This window comes from Meles meles, chromosome 10, assembly GCF_922984935.1.
Source record: "Meles meles chromosome 10, mMelMel3.1 paternal haplotype, whole genome shotgun sequence".
In the NCBI taxonomy this organism is placed as follows: Eukaryota; Metazoa; Chordata; class Mammalia; order Carnivora; family Mustelidae; genus Meles; species Meles meles.
The window spans coordinates 20,191,307-20,211,859 of NC_060075.1; the positions used below are offsets into that span (position 1 = coordinate 20,191,307).

General features: G+C 39.6%; 1 protein-coding gene across 3 annotated transcripts in view; it reads left to right on the forward strand.

The window, feature by feature from the left end:
- Positions 1-20,553, forward strand: part of CHCHD3 (coiled-coil-helix-coiled-coil-helix domain containing 3) — a 286,910-nt gene that overhangs the window by 221,938 nt on the left and 44,419 nt on the right. For all 3 annotated transcript variants that reach the window (XM_046021609.1, XM_046021608.1, XM_046021611.1), the window contains one exon: positions 8,950-9,020. In XM_046021609.1, coding sequence (XP_045877565.1) covers positions 8,950-9,020 — 71 coding nt within the window. The remainder of the gene's footprint in view (positions 1-8,949; positions 9,021-20,553) is intronic.

Below are 20,553 nucleotides of genomic sequence, written 5' to 3' on the forward strand. Positions count from 1 at the left end.
ACTGATTATGATCAAATTCCTTCCACTGCTCTTCTTCCCACCTGTAATGGACTCCAGCATCTACAGGCACACAGGGAAGGCAGAATTCAAACCAGCCATTAGGCTTTCTGATAGAAGGTTTGTCAGGAGAAATACTGAAACCACTAGATAAACTAAATTTAGACCATTAGTGGGTTTTTTTTTTTATTTCTAAAACTTCTATAGTTCTTAAAATTGTTGTGCTAAAAATTTAGGTATATTGCTTTCAGTCTTTTGATTCTGTGTAAGTCTATAAAAATACAGGATGGGTTGAGGAAGCATGAACTCTGTTTGGCCACCTGAAGCCATTCACTAGGTGACTTTTAGGGCTTCTGTGCCTGGAATTGTAACCATGCTGCGTTTGCAGCATTAAATCACGCCCCCAAATGCTTAGCTTCATCTTGGGGGAAACATACTTAACCTGCATCTAGCTGATCACGTCCTGTAACATAGTTCCTGGACAAGTGTTAAAACAAGAAGTGGAAGCCTGTTTTGAATCCAGCTTCTTAACATCAGAATGCTCACTTTGACATTGTCATCAATAGGAGAGCTTTCACTGGTGCTTGTACATACCAGACCTTTGTTTAAGAAAGCTAGCCACGTAGAGTAGTAACACTTGTGTTTAGGTGGGTTGTAGGAGGGATAGAGACCTATAGTAGCCAGTGATAATTATAGATCATCTTTGAAAGAATAGAGCCATATCTTCAGCCAGTCTGCTCACCTCTAAGGTCAGACCTGGGGCTTCTCCCATTCACTGTCACTAAATGTCTGCAGAGTTGCCGTAATCTTTGAATGGACGGTGAGGAGGGGTGATACTCGCCTCTGAGAAATACTATAAGGTTACCAGAATTTAAATTATACCTCAATGTGATGTATTATATAGTTGTGCCCAAATCATCATAGGAAGCATTTTGTAGAAGAACTGGCAAGAGCTAGTTAACAAATTTTTCTCGTTTTCTTGTGACCCTTTTGATTTGTTCATTTCCTGTCTACCGTAGGTTTGAGCATTAGTTAGAACAGAACAGAAATAAGATTCAGAACCTGAGAAAATACTGCCGGAATACTGTGTGTGCATGTTTTCTTTTGATCTAATTTAGAACTTGCAAACAGACACTTTTCAAATGTAGCAATAATGTGTGTCTGTGCACGTGCATTTTAAAATACACTTTTAAAGGGAGACTTTCTGAAAATGGAAAATGGCAGTATCACACATTGAAAAACATGGGCCATGGCCAGCCCCCCCAAAATTGGGAATGATGCCCGCTCTTGTGGATTCCCATTTCCTTCCTCTACTGTCTAAAAACTTGGTTCTTGGATATTAGAATACCAGATGGGTAAATCCCACCCCTGCCCCCCGCCAGACCCCAAATTCGGATTTTAAGAGTGGCTGGAAAGAAATCTTGGAATCCTTGTATCTAAAATCAACCACACTGTTTTGCGCATCATTTTGTGCTGTCGGTTCAGCTATCTGTGGCCGGTATGATAAATTGCCTCAATAAACACCAATTCCAAACTCCGGCTTTCTCTTGCTGTAGAAGTGAGAAAACGAAAACACTTGCATCCAGGGCTGTGCGTGGTCTATGGTTCTGGCCACCGAGCTGGAAGCGTGGATCTCTGGAGGGAGCTCCTTCCTGAGAACATGGGCATGAGAATGGAGCCGCAGTAGCTAGACTAGCTAGCCGGCCACTCGGGACACAGCCCGTGCTGAGGCTGGCTTCGAAGGAATAGAGAGGAAGGGGCCTCGGTATTGGATCGTATCCTCGGCACCAACATCAGCTCTGGGTTTCCAGCACCCAGACTCCTGATGTGAGGAAAACAAGCCCCTTACCTGTGGGAGCTGCTGTGCGTCGCGTGAGCTGTTACCGTGCTCTCTTTGTACTTGAACATGATCCTAGGTGAGGTCCACATCCTTTTTTTTTTTTTTTTTTGGCATAGCAGACTGCAGTATTTATTGGTCAGTGTGTGTAAGAGACGTGTAACAAACATAGTAGTCTTCCATTTCGTCCATGTTTTAGTATTTCATTTACTTTGGACTTACCTCTCTGCCAGCCTCTTTTAAATAAAAGTCAACTTTGGACTGAAGTTTAGAATGAATGGTGTCAGTCTGACGTGATTTCAGCAAGTTTTGTGTATCATGTACTGTGCTGAGTGCTGTAAGGATGGCGGTGAGTGGGATGAGACACTTGCGTCTGTGGGAGAGACCACATGGAACACATGGTTGGTACCGTGCGTTAAGTGCTTTGGTAAACGTGGTGCCATGAGAACACAGACGAAGGGCCTAAATCAGTTAGCTTTTACTCTACAACCAACTAGCCCAAACTTCTCAGCTTAAAACACCTCCCATTAATTTGCCTCATGATCTGCAGGTCACCCAGCTGGGCGCTCCTTCTGGATTTGGCTGGCCTGACTTACGCTGAGTTGGCTGAAGTGTGGCGGGCCTGGGACGGCCTCCGGTGGAGTGACTTAGTGTCTCTCCTTCAGCCTGGGCTGCTTGATGTGGCACTGGTCAGGGTTCCAAGAGAGAGAGGCTCCTGTTTGCAAGTGGCACGTGGTGGCTCCTGTCATGTTCTGTTGGCCGGAGCAAGTCAGAAGCACAGCCTGGATTGAAGGGGTGGAGAAACTTGAAAGGTCGTGTCACCCAGGAGCATATACACAGAGGGGAGGAAACAACGGTGGCCAGTCTTGCAGTCCACCACAGGGCTCTGAGGGAGCAGGGGAGAGGTATAGCAATAGGTTTCTTTAAGGACTTCATCTCAACTTCATTTCTGTTTTTTTTTTTTTTTTTAATTGAGAGAGAGAGAGAGAGAGAAAGAGACCACAGGCAGGGGTAGGGGGAGAGGCTGAGGGAGAGGGACAGGCAGTCTCCCTGCTGAGCAGGGAACAAGACCCTGGGATCATGACTTGAGCCCTAGGAGGTCCAGGCGTTAAAAAGTACTTTTACCATTTAATTTGGGTCATTGGATTTCATTGGTGAGAATGTCGAAAATTATTGGTTTGATTTTTTTTTTTAATGTGGGCTGGTTATTATCACCATCTCTCTCTATCTATCTATCTATCTATCTATATATATATATACACACAAACTTTTTTTTCCATAGCCATTAACGTTCTTGGTACTGCCCAGCCACAGTCCTCACATCTCCTGTTTGTCTTAAGGAACAGAAAAAGAGAACTGATGAGCTGTATAAGCAGAGTTCAGTGATGATTGGTTTATGGAAGAAAAGATTTTTGTTTTTTAAAGATTAAATTTTTATTAAAATGGCTTTTGAAAAAAAGTTACCTAACAGTACATACTTTTTTTTTTTTGTACTCTTCCAATAATTTGTAATGATAACAGGTCACATCCTGTAATGCTTACCATATTTAGCCCCAGATACTTTTCAGAGCACTTTACATGAATGACCATATTTAATCTCCCAGAGATTTTCATTAGGCCGCTTCTGTTCCTCTCCTCATCTTACGGATGTGAGGGAAGTCTTGGGGTAGAGTCACATGTGTTGTTTTACTGGGACAGAGCTGTCATTTTCCAAAGGAAGGCACAGGCTCTTTCCAACCGCTCTGCTGTGAATCACTCACCGAAATACAGGGTGCTGTGAACAATATATTCGTGTCTTAAATACATTAAAGAATTGTGTACAGTGGAGCATTCAGTCTCACCAACTCATTCTGTTGCCTGTGTTTTTAGTAATCAGTACCTAGTGCCTTAGATTGGAAAATGTTTTCATATAGAAAATGGAAACACCTGTGGTTTCCAGTGGTGTCTTGTCCTCTAATGTAGGGGACAGACACGTCTCCCATATCTAGTATTATATCGTTATTTTGAAGATAGTTCACCTCCTAGGAACTCTTGTTTCACTAAATCTTTGACAAAAGAAAAAAAAAAGATAAGCCTTTATCAGATTTTTGGTAATGCTAAGACATCAAAACAATAGTATTATTCTACTTTGAATTGGTAAGGTCTACCTTCTCAAAGGAAATCTTGGTGGAAAACGTTTTAATGGTCATGTCAAACAATAAAAATTTGTTTCAAAGTAAGAAAATAATAGACTTTTAATATTTGATTTAAATAAGCTTTACCTGCCACAAATTCATGCAACCACTGGACAAATCATGTCAACTATTTTACCTGTGGTTAATGGAGCAGAAAACTGCAAAGTGAATGAAAGATATTTTTAAATCTTAGGTCATAGGGGCACCTGGGTGACTCAGGCAGTTAAGTGACCTAGCAACTCTGGATTTCAACTCAGGTCATGATCTCAGGGTCCTGGGATCAAGCCCTGTGTTGGGCTCCGTGCTCTGTGGGGAGTCTGCTTGAAATTGTGTGTGTGTGTCTCTCTCTCCCTTTCCCCCTGCCCCTGCTCACTTTCTCTATTTCTCTCAAATAAATAAATAAATCTTTTAAAAAATTATTTTTAGGTTGTAAAAGGGGCTTACCATCATAGAAAATTGTATGGTCATGCACAAAGCAATGATCCTTTCACTGAAGGACCTTGATGTCAGATTTTGGGCAGCATTCTCTACCTCTTCTTTTTGGTTCTCTTTTTAGAGTCATCTCACCAGATGGTGTCTCCCATTCCCCGTACAGTATGAGGACTTAGAAAGTATTTTAACAAAGTTTGGAGGGGAGATGTAGGTACATATATATACATAGGAACATACATACACTCATGTATGGCCATTTTAGAATTATAAGTGTATATGTTCTCTACCTTCTTTGGAAATTGGAGTGTGTATGTTACTTCTCTGAAGCACAGACTATATAGGTCTCAAGATTTGGCTTAAAAGGATCAGATGAAAATACCGTTGATGGAAGTGCACTACTACAGGCACTGGGGTTGACCAAATTACAACGAACTTAGTTACGATAATGACTTTAAAGTAACAGTAATTTATAATTGATAAATAAGAAAAGGGGCATATATGAACCTATTGTCATCTTAAGACAACAGAGATAACACAGATAGCCTCTCAGAAAATTAGGGTGTGTCTCCCACTTATGAATTACCTATTCAGAGTAGAAACACTGTAGCATTGGTAGACAGCTGTGAAGCCAGAGACTGGGGAGTAGTTTGCGGTCCAGTTTGGAGGAGGACCCATTGGTCCTATGGTATGTGTCTCCATAATGCATAGTAACGTAGTCTAATCATGAGAAAACGTCAGACAAGCCCAAATTACCAGTCATTCTGCAAAATTTCCAACGGGTGTTCCTCTGGAGTGTCAAGGTGTCATGAACGACGAGGGGAGGCTGAGGAACTGTCACAGACAAGAGGAGACTGAGGAGCTGTGACAACTAAATGCAGTATGACAGTCAGGACTGGGTCCTGAAATAGAAAAAGAACATTGTAGAAAAACTGGAGAAATCCAAATAAAGTCTGCAATTTAGTTACTAGTATTGTATTGTAGCATTGTTAACTTATTTATTTTGATGATTGTACTGTGATTATCTAAGATGTTGACTTGAGAGGAAGGAGGGTGAAGATAGACTGAAATTATCCACTTTTTTTTTTGAAGACTTTATTCATTTATTTGAGAGAGAACATGAGCAGGGAGAGGGGCAGAGGAAGAGGGAGAGAATCTCAAGCCAACTCAGAGCTGAGCATGGAGCCCACCACGGGGCTTGATCTCACGACCCTGATATCATGACCTGAGCTGAAGTCAAGAGTTGGACACTTATCTGACTGAGCCACGCAGGCGCCCCAGAAACTTTCCACTATTTTTGCCCCTTTTCTATAAATCCAAAATTATTTCACAATAGAAATTGAAAAAGTACTTTTATTTGGACATTCTGCTTTAGCTTAGCGTTACAAAATCTTGATGTAGCCAACAATGTAGTCTTCAGCACGTATCCCCCTACACATTTTTTTTGGTTCTGGCTATATTAAATCATCTGTTGTTGTTAATTAGCTCCTTTGGAGAGAGGGAGGAAAGTAATACAAATTTTGTATATATTACAAAATATAACTAGTATAATAAATAGCTGTGTACACCTTTTAGAACACTTCTTTTGAAGAAATGTAGGAAGGTAGTGAAGCTGCCCTGTTTTCTTTATTCGTGTTATTCTGCCCCTCATCTCCTACTACTACCACCAAACTGCTACCACTTGGAGATAATCAGTGGAATTTGCCATTTAATAATCCTGTATCATTATTTTGCACTTTTCCAAACTTGACATAAATTACACTCTATGATATCATATCTAGAACTTGCTGGTTTTTGTTTTGTTTTTTTTCTCCACGTGTATGTCTAATTCATCCTTTTTCATCGCTGTGGGGATCTCCAATGTATGAATACCCAGTACATATTCATTCTCCTGCTGGCAAGCATGTTGAGAGTGTTGTTTTTTGTTTTGTTTTGTTTTTGTTTTTTTATGGTGGTTCACTTTTTACAAGTATTTTCTGACACCAAAATTGATCTGTACTCTTTCCGAACTCCAGTAACACTATCTACAACTTTTAACTCAATTATTTGTTACCTTTCCTTACTAGTGTTTTTCTTTTGTCTTATATCAGATGGAAAGCTTCTTGATGATCTGTTTCTCCAAGGTGAACATTATTGAGATAATAAGTATCTAATTTTGTTGAATGAATAAGTAAATACTTAAGTGAATTAAACACTGTCTACGTATAGATCTTGGGCATATTTGTGTATATTCCCTTAGTTGTTATATGGTGTTGCCTCCTGGGGCTTTTTCTTTGTTAGAAAGGTTTATACAGTGTGGGAATCTGGCCACTGAGGATGGAAGTTAGGGGCATAAATAAAGCCTGAAACTTTAACTTGTGAAGTTAAAAACTGAGATTGCTACAGCACTGGTACATGCTCTGTGTGTGTGTGTGTGTGTGTGTGTGTGTGTGTGTGTAACATCCTAGGGAAACTTGGACAAAATTAGAGATAATTTTACCTGCATTTGGCATTATAAAACCGAGGGGAGCTCACTAACCTTTAGTAGGGCATCATTCTTGTTAGAAAGCTTACTATTTGCCTTAGATCATTTTGAATTTGTACCCAGAATTGGTTTTGCCGAAATTAGTTTTTCCTCCAAAATTATTTTATTCTCAATATGCTTGCCAGCAGGAGAATGAATAAATACTGGGTATTCGTACAGTGTTGATCTTACTCTGCAAAAACACTTAACAGGTTTCACAGCTATGGTGCCCATCTTGTTGGATTTCTGTAGCCGCTTTGGCAGAGATAGGCAGGACTGGTATCATCCCTATTTTACAGGTTAGGAACAGTGGAATGGACGCCGGGGACGTTTGATGGACTTGCTCAAGGCCACAGAATAGAACCAGAAAGCAGATCTTTCAACCTAGTCCTGGCTCTGTCTGGACATTACAGTTTCAGTGCTTAAAATAATTGAAAGTATTAATCAAGATGTTACTGCTTCACCAGAATTCTAATAGGTGATTCAGTAACGTAATGCCCACTTGAGAGTTTATTTTAGTAGTAGGGGGAGTTTCTCATCAGTGTTACTGTGGATTAACTAGGTTTTTTACTGCCCTCTTGGTTAGAAGGGTTCACGAAAAAGCTTAAACCAAAGATTGCAAAAGAACATGTTGTGACTGGTGTGTATTTTAACAGAAAGAAAAATCTTACAAGTAAAACCGGAAGGAAGGTGTGACACAACTTCAAGTTGAAATATCTGGGAAGACAAATGGCCTTTTGGTAGCATGAGACCTACAGTTGAATTAAAACCTCTCCGCATACAGTCTGACGAAGTTGGTCACTCAAATTGTAATTTTAAAAAATGCAGAAGCAGTACGCTTAGAATATTGTCTTCATGTCAGAAATGCACCTTCATGCTTGAAAATGTTAAAAAATTACAATCGATCCTTACAACTGTTCTGTTCATCTTTATTGATCAGGTGCAAGAAAGATAAATCGCAGCCCAAATAAGATTATAGTAAATGTTAGCATCGTAGGGGACTCTAGGTTGATAGAGAGCCATTCATCATCTCAAATGGTGACCTGTCCACTGCTCCAGCCACCCCGAGTCTGCTGTCTAATCACATACCTATTGATTTTATCTACATCCAGCAAACCTGGATGTGACTGTCATTGGGTAACCCAGATTGTTAAATGCAAAGGGGTCACTGGTGTGAAGAGGATTTCATTTTCATTTTCTCCCCAACCAACAATGATTTATTAAAAAATAAACTACTTCAAGTCATGCATGTGAAACCTGAGTGATTAGGGATTGAAGGTGCACAATAGACCACTGTACTGTATAGTGTTCTTTTGTACTGGGACACATTTTGTAGGATATTTCATTGAGTCTAAAGGTTCATTAGGCCACCTCCTACAGCAAGACAGGTTTCAAAGGAGCCAGCCAGAACAGACAGTTTTAAATTTTTCTGTATCAGGAAAGGCATTACTTCCTATTGCAACTTAATTTATATTGCTTGTGTGTTTATTTATGTAATAGTGGGAACATTTTTCCTTTTTTGGTGTAGAAATCACCTAAGTCCATCCTCTGTTCTTAGTGACAAATTTGTTATAAATGTTGATGCTCTTGTGGTCATATGGAGGCGCTAGATAGAACTCATTCTCCTCCATAAAGAATCTGTCTCGAGGGCAAAAGTACTATGTTTTTTTTTTTTTTTTTTTAAAAAAAAAGAACCTTGAATAGCCTAGGTAGAACATTGGAATAATAGGCGAAATATGTTAAGACTTTTCTCATGGGATCAAATAATGATGCATTTTAATGCTGAAAGTTTATTTTAATAATAACGTGTATGCCAGCAGGTACACTATTATTTAAATGAATACTTTTCCATGCATTTTTGGAAGTATCTATGCAACTTATGCAAGAAGTCTTTGTCCTTTCACTTGAATGGCTGAACAGAGATTTTATGTATTGTTTGTAATTGTAAGTCCTGCACACGTTTTGTCCTCTTGGACAGTGAAAACTATACTATTAATCTTTGTCCACAGAGCTCAGAGTTCTACAAAGTCACCACTGAACAGTATCAGAAAGCTGCTGAAGAGGTGGAAGCAAAGTTCAAGTAAGTTTTGAACACTGTTACAGTTACTGCTCTTGACAAGATGCAAGTACAACTTTATCACTTTTTGCACAGAAGATAATTTGTTGCGTAGCCCTCTGGAATACTTGGAAGTGTATTTGGAAGGACGAGGTGTATCCATGTTATCTGCTGTTGGTGGAATTCAAACACAAGGAAAGAGACTTTGATGAAAGCTTATTGCAACTTAATTTTATGAAGTAGGGGAAAATTGAAAGCAATGGTAATAGAATTTTCATTTGGAATCATACTACCTAAGATAGGATGCCCTTGATTATGAAGGTGATGTGAAATTGCTATTAAAAACAGAAACATAGAGACCATTCAGTTTTATGTAATAAAACGATGGGCATGTCCAAATTTGAGTACCACTTTTCTCATGTTTAAACTGTTTTCATTTCTTCATATGTACCTTGAAAGCATTTAAATCACAGACTTTAACTTGCCCTTGATTATGAAGGTGATGTGAAATTGCTATTAAAAACAGAAACATAGAGACCATTCAGTTTTATGTAATAAAACGATGGGCATGTCCAAATTTGAGTACCACTTTTCTCATGTTTAAACTGTTTTCATTTCTTCATATGTACCTTGAAAGCATTTAAATCACAGACTTTACCTTGCCCTTGATTATGAAGGTGATGTTAAATTGCTGCCTCTGTTAATCCTTGGAATGTTTAAATGAATGTTCTGTAATTGATGGATCAAAGTGTCTATGACCCATAGCCCTGTATTTCCCTTTGCTGCCAGTTCTCACGATAGGTAAGAAGACATCATTCAGAATTTTCCTGAGAGTATAAATAGTTCTATTGTGTAACCCCTGTTAGTAGCACATGTGCAAATTAGCGAAGCAAAAAAAGGTGTTGTGACAGGTTTAGTTGAAAGATCACACTGGGCTCTGACCTCCTTCCTGGTGCATGTTTATAAGCATTTGATAAAATGATTAAACCCTAAGGTGTAATGTTATTACTTTCTGCTGTGGTGCAATTTGTATGGTAATGGATATTAGTGTTCTTTTAATGTTGATTTTTTTTTTTTAATGTGTGTGTGTGTTTTGTTTTGTTTTAATTTAAAGATGGTTTGAGGTGTAGTTAAACAGACTTCTAGTCTTTGTTAGTGAATTCTCTTTTTAGGGGCAATAGGGAAAGTCCTTCTGAGAATGGGCCATAGATCTCACTCTTAAAAGTTAATGTGCTATCTTAAGTATTTAGGTATAAAATTGGATATGGACTTGATTTTAAAAGGTACTTTACATATGTATTTTTTAAATTACGTTTTTATCTTTTCTCCCTAATGATAAAGTAGCATTCATTAACTTTTTTTTCTTTTACCATGAGAATTTTTTACTTGACACTCTAGTATTTCTTCATTGTAAGAGAACAGCTCTTCAAATAACTAAATTTTAAGGTAAATCGAAGGAGATCAGTTCTGACTAGGATGATCTGTGAAGTTCTTATAAAGAATATACTAATGTCGGGCGCCTGGGTGGCTCAGTGGGTTAGGCCTGTGCCTTCGGCTCAGGTCATGGTCCCGGGGTCCTGGGATCGAGCCCCACATCGGGCTCTCTGCTCGGCGGGGAGCCTGCTTCCCCCTCTCTCTCTGCCTGCCTCTCTGCCTACTTGTGATCTCTGTCTGTCAAATAAATAAATAAAATCTTTAAGGAAAAAAAAAGAAGAAGATACTAATGTAGTTGAGGCCAGAAGAGGAGTACTGAGTGGATGGAAAGGAGAAGTATTCAGAAGGAAAATCATGCTGTCTAATTGGTGGGTGAGAAATTAGTTCGGATCGGTGGTTTGATTCAGAGGGACTCATGCAAGACAGAGTTGAAAAGGTCATTAGGGGTCATCATTAACTAAGAAGTTGGTCTTCATTTAGTAAGAAGTTTTTGGAAGGTCTTTGACCAGGTAAATGCCCTGATTTCTGTGCTCCTTGAGTAATACTAATCTGACAGCGGGTGTGAGTCTCAATTGGAAGTGTGAGAAACAGCAGTGGTACTACATGAGAGGACTCTGTAAGCAACAGAGAAAAGAAAATAGAGATGGGTACAAACAAGTCATTGAGAGATTAGATAGGAGCTGGCGAATACCAGTGCATGTGTTGGCTAGGGCTGCCTGACAGAGTCCCGCAGATCGAGTGGTCTAACAGAAACCACTCGTAGTTCTGGAGGCCAGCAGTCTGTGATCAGCAAGCCAGTGGGTCACCTTCTCCTGAGGTCTCTCTGCTTGGCTTGCAAGCGGCCGTCTTCTCCCTGTGTCTTCACAATGTCAGCCTCTCTGCATCTGTGTTTTTTTGTTTTTTGGTTTTTTTTTTTTAAAGATTTTTATTTATTTATTTATTTGACAGACAGCGAACACAAGTAGGCAGAGAAGCAGGGAGAGAGAGAAGGAGGCAGAGAGAAAGGAGGAAGCAGGCTCCCTGCTGAGAGCAGAGAACCCCATGCGGGGCTCGATCCCAGGACCCTGGGATCATGACCTGAGCCAAAAGCGGAGGCTTTAACCCACTGAGCCACCCAGGCGCCCCTGCATCTGTGTTTTAATCTCCTTTTCTTATGAATCACATTGGATTAGGCCTCACCATGATGACTTCATTTTAATGTAAGTATCTCTTTGAGCCCTTTGTCCAAATACACTCACTTTCTGATACTGGTCATTAGGTCTTCAACATCTGAATTTGGGAGGGGGGAGTTCAGCCCATAACACCTGGATAAAGAGGCCGGGGGGTGGCAGGGACCAGAAATAGAGGTTTAGCAGATTGGAAAATTGGTGGAGGCTGGATTTTTATAGAGTTAAGTCTAGTTTGAGATGAAAAGAATCATTCTTCTGAAAGCCCCGTGTACCTGCCATATCCTTCAACCTGGGCTAGCCTGCTGGCAAATGAGAGGGTACATAGAACACAAAGCTAAGTGTCCTGCTGGCTTACTTTCTCCAAGACAACATGGAGCTATAGGTTAGACTTTGTTTTATTTATTTATTTTTAAAGATTTTATTTATTTGCAAGAGAGAGGGAGAACAGAGAGAGAGGGAGAGAAGGAGAGTGAGAGGGAGAAACAGACCCCTGCTGAGCAGAGAGTCTGATAGGGGGCTTGATCCGAGGACCCTGAGATCATGACCTGAGCCGAAGGCAGACACTTAACAAGTGAGCCACCCAGGCGTCCCTAGACTTCATTTTAATCAGAGCCTCAGCAGCTTCCTCTCTAACTTTAGAAGATATTTTTCTTTAATTTTACTCTCACCTCGTATAGTAGAGAATTTGGCCTTTCCCAAAGGGAGGTCTGGCCTTTATACTCATCTTCCAGGAGAGGTAACCTCTCAGCCCTTGGAATTTCCCGAGTGATGAAAGTGTCCCGTTAGTCGTGATGGGCCCTTTGGGCCATGTGGTATCAGCCCAGCCTCTGGGGAGGTGGTGCCGGAGACTGAACTGAGCTGAGCAACATGGGCAGTTAGTCAAGCAAGCCCATGTAATGAGGCCCCAGTGAAACCCCGGGCACTGGACTTTGGGTAGGCTTGTCCCGTTGATAATACTCTGTGCATATTGTCACAGGTTACTGCCAGGAGAGTAGAACATCTTGAGGACAGTGGAAACTTTGCATCTGAAGCTCTCCCAGACTCTGTCCTATATATCTCTTCATTTGGCTGATTCTCCATATCATTTCCCATAATAAGCTGTACTTATGAGTTTAATAGCTTTCTATGAGTTCTGTGAGTCCTTTTGGTGAATCATTAAAGGCTAGAGTGGCTTTGGGAACTCCTTGAACTGGCAGATGATGTCAGGGTGAGGACAGTCTTGGGGACTGTGCCCTCAGACTTTGTAATTTGGCTAAGTGTAGTACAAACAAAACTCCAGGTTTTTATGTTCTGTGGGGGAATTTTAAGAGCTAGCTTTTCAAGAGAGTGACTTTCATTATATTATTTTGGGGGGCACTATCTGCTAGACCAAGCTTTGTAGCACACTGTATTTTTGATTTGCAGTGAGTTTATTAGCTTCACACCTAGAAAGTGATAGTGCCTTGACTCCAAGAGGTGCTTAGCATCTTTGAAGGCCCTGAAATTGCTCAGTGGAACTTTGTTTCTCCATACAGATTTGGCCATCCCAGGTAGTCATGACGGCTTTAATCTTTTACAAGGCAGTATACTATCTCCTTTTCATTTCATTTCATTTCATGACAGAGCTGATCTCAGCAGTCCCTCTCAGACAACAGCTCTGAAGGACTTTGAGGAGGATTTAGTTAATTTTATCTGGTGGAAGATTTCACTTGGGTGCATCTTGGTTACAGGAGATGGCAGCTTTTTAAATTGCAATTTCAGGGGCAATATTATACACCTAATAGGGGGTCATATGAAATCATTGTAAAGGAAAGAAAGCTAAGAGCATTGGAAGCCACACATGATAAACACCAGTCACAAGGATCCATCCTGCCAAGATAGCTAATGGAATTATTTTAGGGATGCTTAAATATTAACTCACACTTCAGCCCTTCAGTTTATAGTTTTGGCAGGAAACCATTAAAACACTTTAGATTTAATGGAATTTCCCCCCTATTTAATCAACACGCCGTTCATTCAGAGAGCTCCTCTGTGACATGCCCTCTGAGTTCTGAATATACAGCCATGAAGAAACAGGTAGGATCTTAGTATGGAACTCAGATTCCATCAGAGACCAGGAGGAAGACAGAATTTTAGAGTAGCTTTTGAAAAATTCTAAGTTCTACTATCATGGGATAACTGTGTCCCTAATAACTTATTAAAAATACTATTTACATTTTTTTCAGTAGGAATTAAGCAGTTTGGGAATTAAGAATGTATGCTGTTTATTTTCCTACAAGAACTCTTACCCCACAATAGCTTTAACATTTTAGCTATAAAACCCAAATCACTTAGCAAATCCAACAATTTTTTTTATATCTAGCTTTTATTTAAGAGATAACCTTTGCTTTTCCCAGTCCAACTAGAACCAGTCACTGTTAATGGTTCTAACTGCTTTTTATCACTCCTTGTTATTATCTGTTAAATAGAGCAATTTGTGGTGCTAGTTCTTAGTTTCGTGGTGCTGGTACCATGTCACGTTAGCTCAGCGTACTGAGAATTATGCCTTGCGTTAATCCTTATTCTCCACCTGACAGGTAATTAATAATTACCTTAATTACCTGACAGGTAATATAATATTTAAAAAATATTATATTAAATGGCACATTGATGGTACTTAGCATAGGTCTAGCATAAGATAAATGCCCAGTGAATATTTGATTTTATTGTTTTTATTGTTCTATATATTGCGATAATATTATTTTATTATTATGTCCAACTCAAGTTATACAACTGTGCAGCAGAAGAGAGATTTCTGTATTTGTTTCCAGACAAAATCTACATGATGTTAAACCCTGCTCTGAAAACAAACAAACAAAAGCAATAGAAAGAGTTCTTATCCTCTGGGTTCTTATCCCAGCCCAGCCAGAGACAGGGGATGAAGCCGTGGGGCTGGAGGGCACGGTGAGGTGTATGGCCAAGCAGCGGGGAGAGGGCTGCGGTGGAGGAGGAGGACCTCTATCTCTGGATCCCTATCAGAACCACATCTCCTTGGGGGATTAGAGCCTGGGTCCCACATATGCAAAAAGGAAGCGTTATTACCGGGGTGTTTTGTACATACAAGTTTTTATTTAATATAAAAATAAATATTAAGCACATATCAAAGAAATGTAGAATATTCTGAAAGCAGTGGAAACCTCATGAAGACCGTACAGTATCAAACAAAAGAAAAGCATTTTAAAGACAATTGATACTTCTTTCCCATGCCGTCGTAGATAACAAAGTGGCCCGTTTCCACCTTCCATAAAGGAGAAAGTGTGAATGTGGGAAGTGAAATAGGTCTGTTGAAAATATTTTGGGGATCCTCTCGTTAGAGGTGTAAATTTCAGCTTGGCACCAGTTTTGGTGAAAGACGAGGCGCTTGTGAAGGACTACAATTTTGTGAGATCGTATATGAATATTCGTAATACTCCTTTGTGTGCCCGACTTTATAAGGGTTTTCACTTTTATCCTTGAATGAAGTTGTTGAAACCTGACTTATAAATTTGGGCTCATGGAAGAAGCCTGGGTTATCCTTATAAGGAATTAAAAGATTAGTTACCCTGTAGAAGAAGTTTAGGTGATTTTAGAGTATCTGAGGAATGCTATGCAAAACTCTTACAGATAAAGTGGATTTTATAAGTATTACCATATATTCAAAGTTTCGTTCAGTGTAAAATGCTTTAACTTAAAATGTTTTTGGTTTTATTAGGTTTTTCACTTTGGCCGATGTAGGGGTGGAAAAGTTATCCTAAACTTGGTCTAGGTTCTTTGGCTGGTCGAATAATTAAATTGATACAAAACCAATTAACAGGAGAAAACAGCTCAGTGTGTAGTAACGTGTATACATGAGAGAGACCTGGAGAAAGTGAGTAACTCTCCAAAAGGGCCAGAACCATCACCTTAAGCAAAAGACAAAAGATGTGGGAGACACGGAATCTCTTATGGGAGCACAGTAAGCAAGGGTAAGGCTGTTATGCAGACTCCAATCGTCGTCTTCCCCACTGATGAGAGTTTCTAGAGGTGGAGTCATGCCCTCTCCTGATACCGCAGGAGAGCCGCCCTTGCCGGTGCGGGATTCCTTTAGACAAGTCAGCGTCTCCCTCGAAAGGGTCCCTTCTGTTTGGTTTGGAGAGCTGCTCATGTGTTGGCGGTTAAGTAAAAAAATCATCAACCAGAAATAATCCTTATGCCAGATAGATGTGTCTTGGGGTGGCAGATTCTGCTCCTCTTCACCGGCAGTCCTGTGTCTTATGTCTCTTTTGGGTGGCTGGTTTTAACAGCTCTACTGCAAACGAGTTCGTGAAGCTGAAGATGACATGCCAGTGGTATCAGCAGGTGTTTCTCGTGTTCTCTGTAATTACACACGGGATCACGGACAGTTTTAAGCAACAGTGTTTAAAGATCCTGCTTAATTGGCTGTAAAATAATTAAATAAGGTTTTGACTGGCAAATTTATAATTCTGTTAGATGCATAAGCCGGTGCGCTGGAATGTCAATGTGACTTCGGTTTGGAAATATTAGATTAATAGAACTCATTGTACTGCAGGTACAAAGTTTACTCTGATTAATAGTCTTAGAACTTTTCCAGAAGGGTGGCCGACTAAATTTATGTTACTTACCTTTTCCTTTTAATTAAAACTTATTTCAAAAGTTTGTGCCATTCAGTTCTACTGTGCTTCTCTTTCTGGTTTCTCCCAAGTGGAGCTCCAGCAATTTTTCGGTGACTCCAGCTGCCTTTTTGAATAACTTGCCTTATCAAAAGGATTAAAATTATATACTGTTGTCCATGTATTTGTACCCGCAGCTGACAGGTACCCTGCACATCGTCTCTAACACATATTGATGTCTGCTTATAACCTACTTTAGTGCTGCGTGAATGGCTCTGATAGGCCAAATATACATGATAAATGTTTTATCTCTGATTCTCATTGATCACTTTCTAAATGATCAAATGGTTTATCTCAGTAAGACACTAATTCACATTGATCAAATTCTAAATGACCAAGTTGACTTGGTTTCTGCTGAACACAAATTGTATTAAAACAACATTACTCGAACATGCTGTCTTTTCTAATGCAGGCGTTATGTTACCAGCAGTTACATTATAACTAGAGTTATTGTATTATAAAGATGTCTCCTTCATAATGAAAAGTTTACACAAGAAGAAAAGAATGCGATATTGCAGGAAGAACAGGGCTTTGAGCAAGGATTTGGACTTTTACTAACTAATTAAATTCTGCATTTGTACTGGGCCCTCCTTCCCCTTTTTTTAATTTGAAAGGCTGAGAGCAGGAAGCATAGCAGCTGCAGTGGTGACATTTTATCCCCTAAGGTCCTCGGAGCCAAGTAACATCTTGATTATTCATAGTAAGAGATTTAGTAACCAAAGAAGAGGCAAAAATTCTAGATAAAGTAAATAAATACCTGTACCCTTTGTGTATAAACTTGGTTTGATAGCTTATTTAGAAGTTTAAGGTTATTTATTGTTTTCTAAAAAACAGCTCACCTATGTCAACTGGCAGGGTATCTCAAACCTCTAGAGTTTGCCAATGTGTTGCTGGCGGAGGATTTGAATTCTGAAATTGAGAAACAATGTTTATGAGCTGAAGGATATACTTTGTATATGAAGCTAATGGCAGTTATACATTTGGCTGAAACATCGCCTTGGTTATTTAGAACAACTAATTCCTCGGGCAGGTTATTTATTACATCTCTGTCTTGTCTCTTCCATCTGTAGAATGTAAATTGTAACCACCACTCTCTTTAGGGCATCCAAGCTGAGAAGGTTTTAAAAGTTGAAAAAGAAAGAAAAGAAAGTTGTCATTGAGCCTCATCTAAAAACGGTTGTAAACGGTTGTTTCACTCAGTTCTAAGACACTGGCTGCCATTTGAAGTATGTTCTGGATGCCGTGGCAGCCTTTCAGTTCTTCCTCAGGGTTATGTGCTGGGTAGTCTGGCACCTGTCAGTCTATGAGTCTGTCTCCCTTTCCATCCCCCACATCCCACCTAGCTCCAGCCACAGATGAGCCCCAAGTAAAATGAGATCTGCTTTGGAACACACCAGTGTTTGACAACGTTTCATATGATAGGCATTTAAAATTGGTAGATTGTTGAAGAAACCTTGGGTGATTAATGCTTTTTTTGAAATTGCTTTAAGATTAGAGCCCTTCTAATCAGATCTAAGTTAGTTTTTTTTTTCTTCCTTGGTTTGGATCTCTATATTTAGTCTTTGCACTATCTTCTGAGGGAACAGAAGTAAATGGCAAGAAACATTAACACGACATGGGAGTTAGCTTTTTGTTTGTACTTTTTCTCTGCTTCCTAAACTTCCCCTTGCAGCTTCTCCCTCAATCCGGAGGTGAGTGCAGAAAGGGGCGGGGCACGGTGGCAAACGTTGGTTGGAATACACGGCCCCAAAGGGCACGTGCAGGAGTGTAAACGAAGGCAGTGTGGTCTGTTTCACAAAAAAAGACATAGACTGCAGCCATCACATGAACATCTGCAGTTGGTGACAAGGTCAAGAGAAGGTTGCCGCAGCTACTTCCTCCTCATGTCAGCGTAAGTAGGTAAAGGAACCTCGAGTGGTGACAGAAGCCGCCAAAGGTCCAGTCCAATTAGCTCCATCCTATCCAGGACCTGGAACTCTTTCTTGTCTCTGTCCCGGCTGTGGTAGTGAGGGTTGGTTTGGTTTGCTCTGGGCATTCTTTTTACTTTAATCTATTTATGTGTTACATGGAAATGATCCTGATCAGTCTTCTTGTGGCCCTTAGGTTTGTGACCATGAGCTCCTGAATTCCTGATCTGTTCCACATGAAATAACAAATTGTTCTGTTTTCCCCTACAAGAACATTAGCATTGAACTTTCTTCCTTAATCAATACAATCCATTAAGAATCTAGCATACTCTGCATGGTTATATGAAATATTAATTGCACACTGTTAGATAAATGGAGATTCTGCCCAAATGATAGCTTGTTTCTTGCCTCGTACCATAGTATTTAAAATGAGAAATTTGGGGTTCTAGAGTGCATGGGATTTTGGAATTTCTTTACTGATCCTTGCTTATTTGAGTCATTAACTAACTGTACAGCCCAGAGTTCCCAAAGGCTATTTCTAACTGGGACTAGGAAGTTTTTTCCTCTTGCTCGTTCTGCCTAAAGTTCCTTTACGTTTTAAAGATCCAGTAGAAAATAATTTTTGATTTTCCTTTGATGTTTTTAAAGATAAGAAAAAGTTCTTATGCTTTTTGAGTGCCACTCAGCTGTAGGGAGAAAGGAGAGAAACTTGTAAGGAGGGTCAGTTAGAGTTAATTATTGTCTGACTGACCTGCCACATTTTAAAATGTTCAGGAAGAGTTCTAGGATGTAGATTTTTAATTCTCTCCTTTTGTCAAGGTTACAGAGTTAACCATCTTAAGGGCTTGAGCATGGTTAAAAATTGCATCACAGCCATTATCTACACATAAAAATGATAGCTGTCAGGATGGTCTCTGGGAAGTTGTATAGGTTCAGCCATATTGTAAGATCCAATTATGTTTTATTGCTCCACAGTTTGGTAAGCCTGCTCCAAATACTATCAGGCCTTCCTGCCTCTAACCAGATAATTAGAGCTGTCTGTGGTTGCCCTTTCACCACGCATGAGATAAAACCATGGTAGTAAGATTGCAAACACCTTCTAGGATAATTGTGCTTAAATACACATTTCCATAGTTCATTTGAAATTATAATTTATCATGAAATGTCTCATGGTTTCAGTTTATTAAGGATTCTCATTGCTGGCTCTTTCAAATTTTCTTAAGACATAAGCAAACAAAATACAAAAGTTGATAACTTGGTCCTTACATAATTTAAAACTTGTGTTCATCGAAGGACACCATTAAAAAAATTTTTTTGAATGGGGAAAAGATTTGAACAGATACTTCAAAGGAATATAAGGATGGCCATTAGCACATGAAAATTGCTAATAACATCTTTAGTTATTAGGAAAATGTGAATTTAAAATGTTGGAATGCGGGGCGCCTGGGTGGCTCAGTGGGTTAAAGCCTCTGCCTTCGGCTCAGGTCATGATCCCAGGGTCCTGGGATCGAGCCCCACATCGGGCTCTCTGCTCCTCGGAGATCCTGCTTCCTCCTCTCCCTGCCTACCTGTGATCTGTCTCTCTCTCTGTCAAATAAATAAGTAAAATTAAAAAAAAAAAACACATTTAAAATGTTGGAATGCTAGAAACTGTAAGAACTGACTACTAATTGTTTGAAAGGATGTGGAGAAGCCAGAATTTTCATCCTTTGCTAGTGGAGTTCTAAAATGGGAGCCACTTTGGGAAAAGTTTGTCAGTTTCTTATAAATTTAAACATACATTTGCTCTATGACTCAGGAATTCTAGTCCTAGGTACTTATCCCAGAGGAAGGAAAACAGACATCTACAAAACTACAATTTCATATAGTTGTATTAAGGCTTTTCATAGTAGTCAAATACTAGAAACAGCCCTAATGGTCCAGAGAATGGATAAACCAATTGTGGTATATTCATACAGTAGAATAGAATCCTCTTCAGGAGTTTAAAAAAAAAAAAAAAGCTAACTCGATACATGTAATAACATGGATTAATCTGAGAAACTTGTTAAGCAAAAAGAAGCCAAACACAGAACAATACTATGTGCTTCTACTTGTTTGATTCCACATCCACAGATGAAGTTCAAAGATGAGAGAAATTTGTCTGTTACTGACAGACATCAGAACAGTTAATGGGGAGAGAGGGCTATTTGATTGAAAAGGGACACAAACCTTCTGAGGCACTGGAAGTATTTGTTTTCTGGATAATAGTATACAGACATATACAATTTTTACTACAGTATGAACAGTTAAGATGGGCACTTTTTAAAAAGAATGCAAATTATTTCGAGTATCTTTGTGTATCGTGTAAGAGAATGGTTGAGTTTCATTCTTCTACACATAG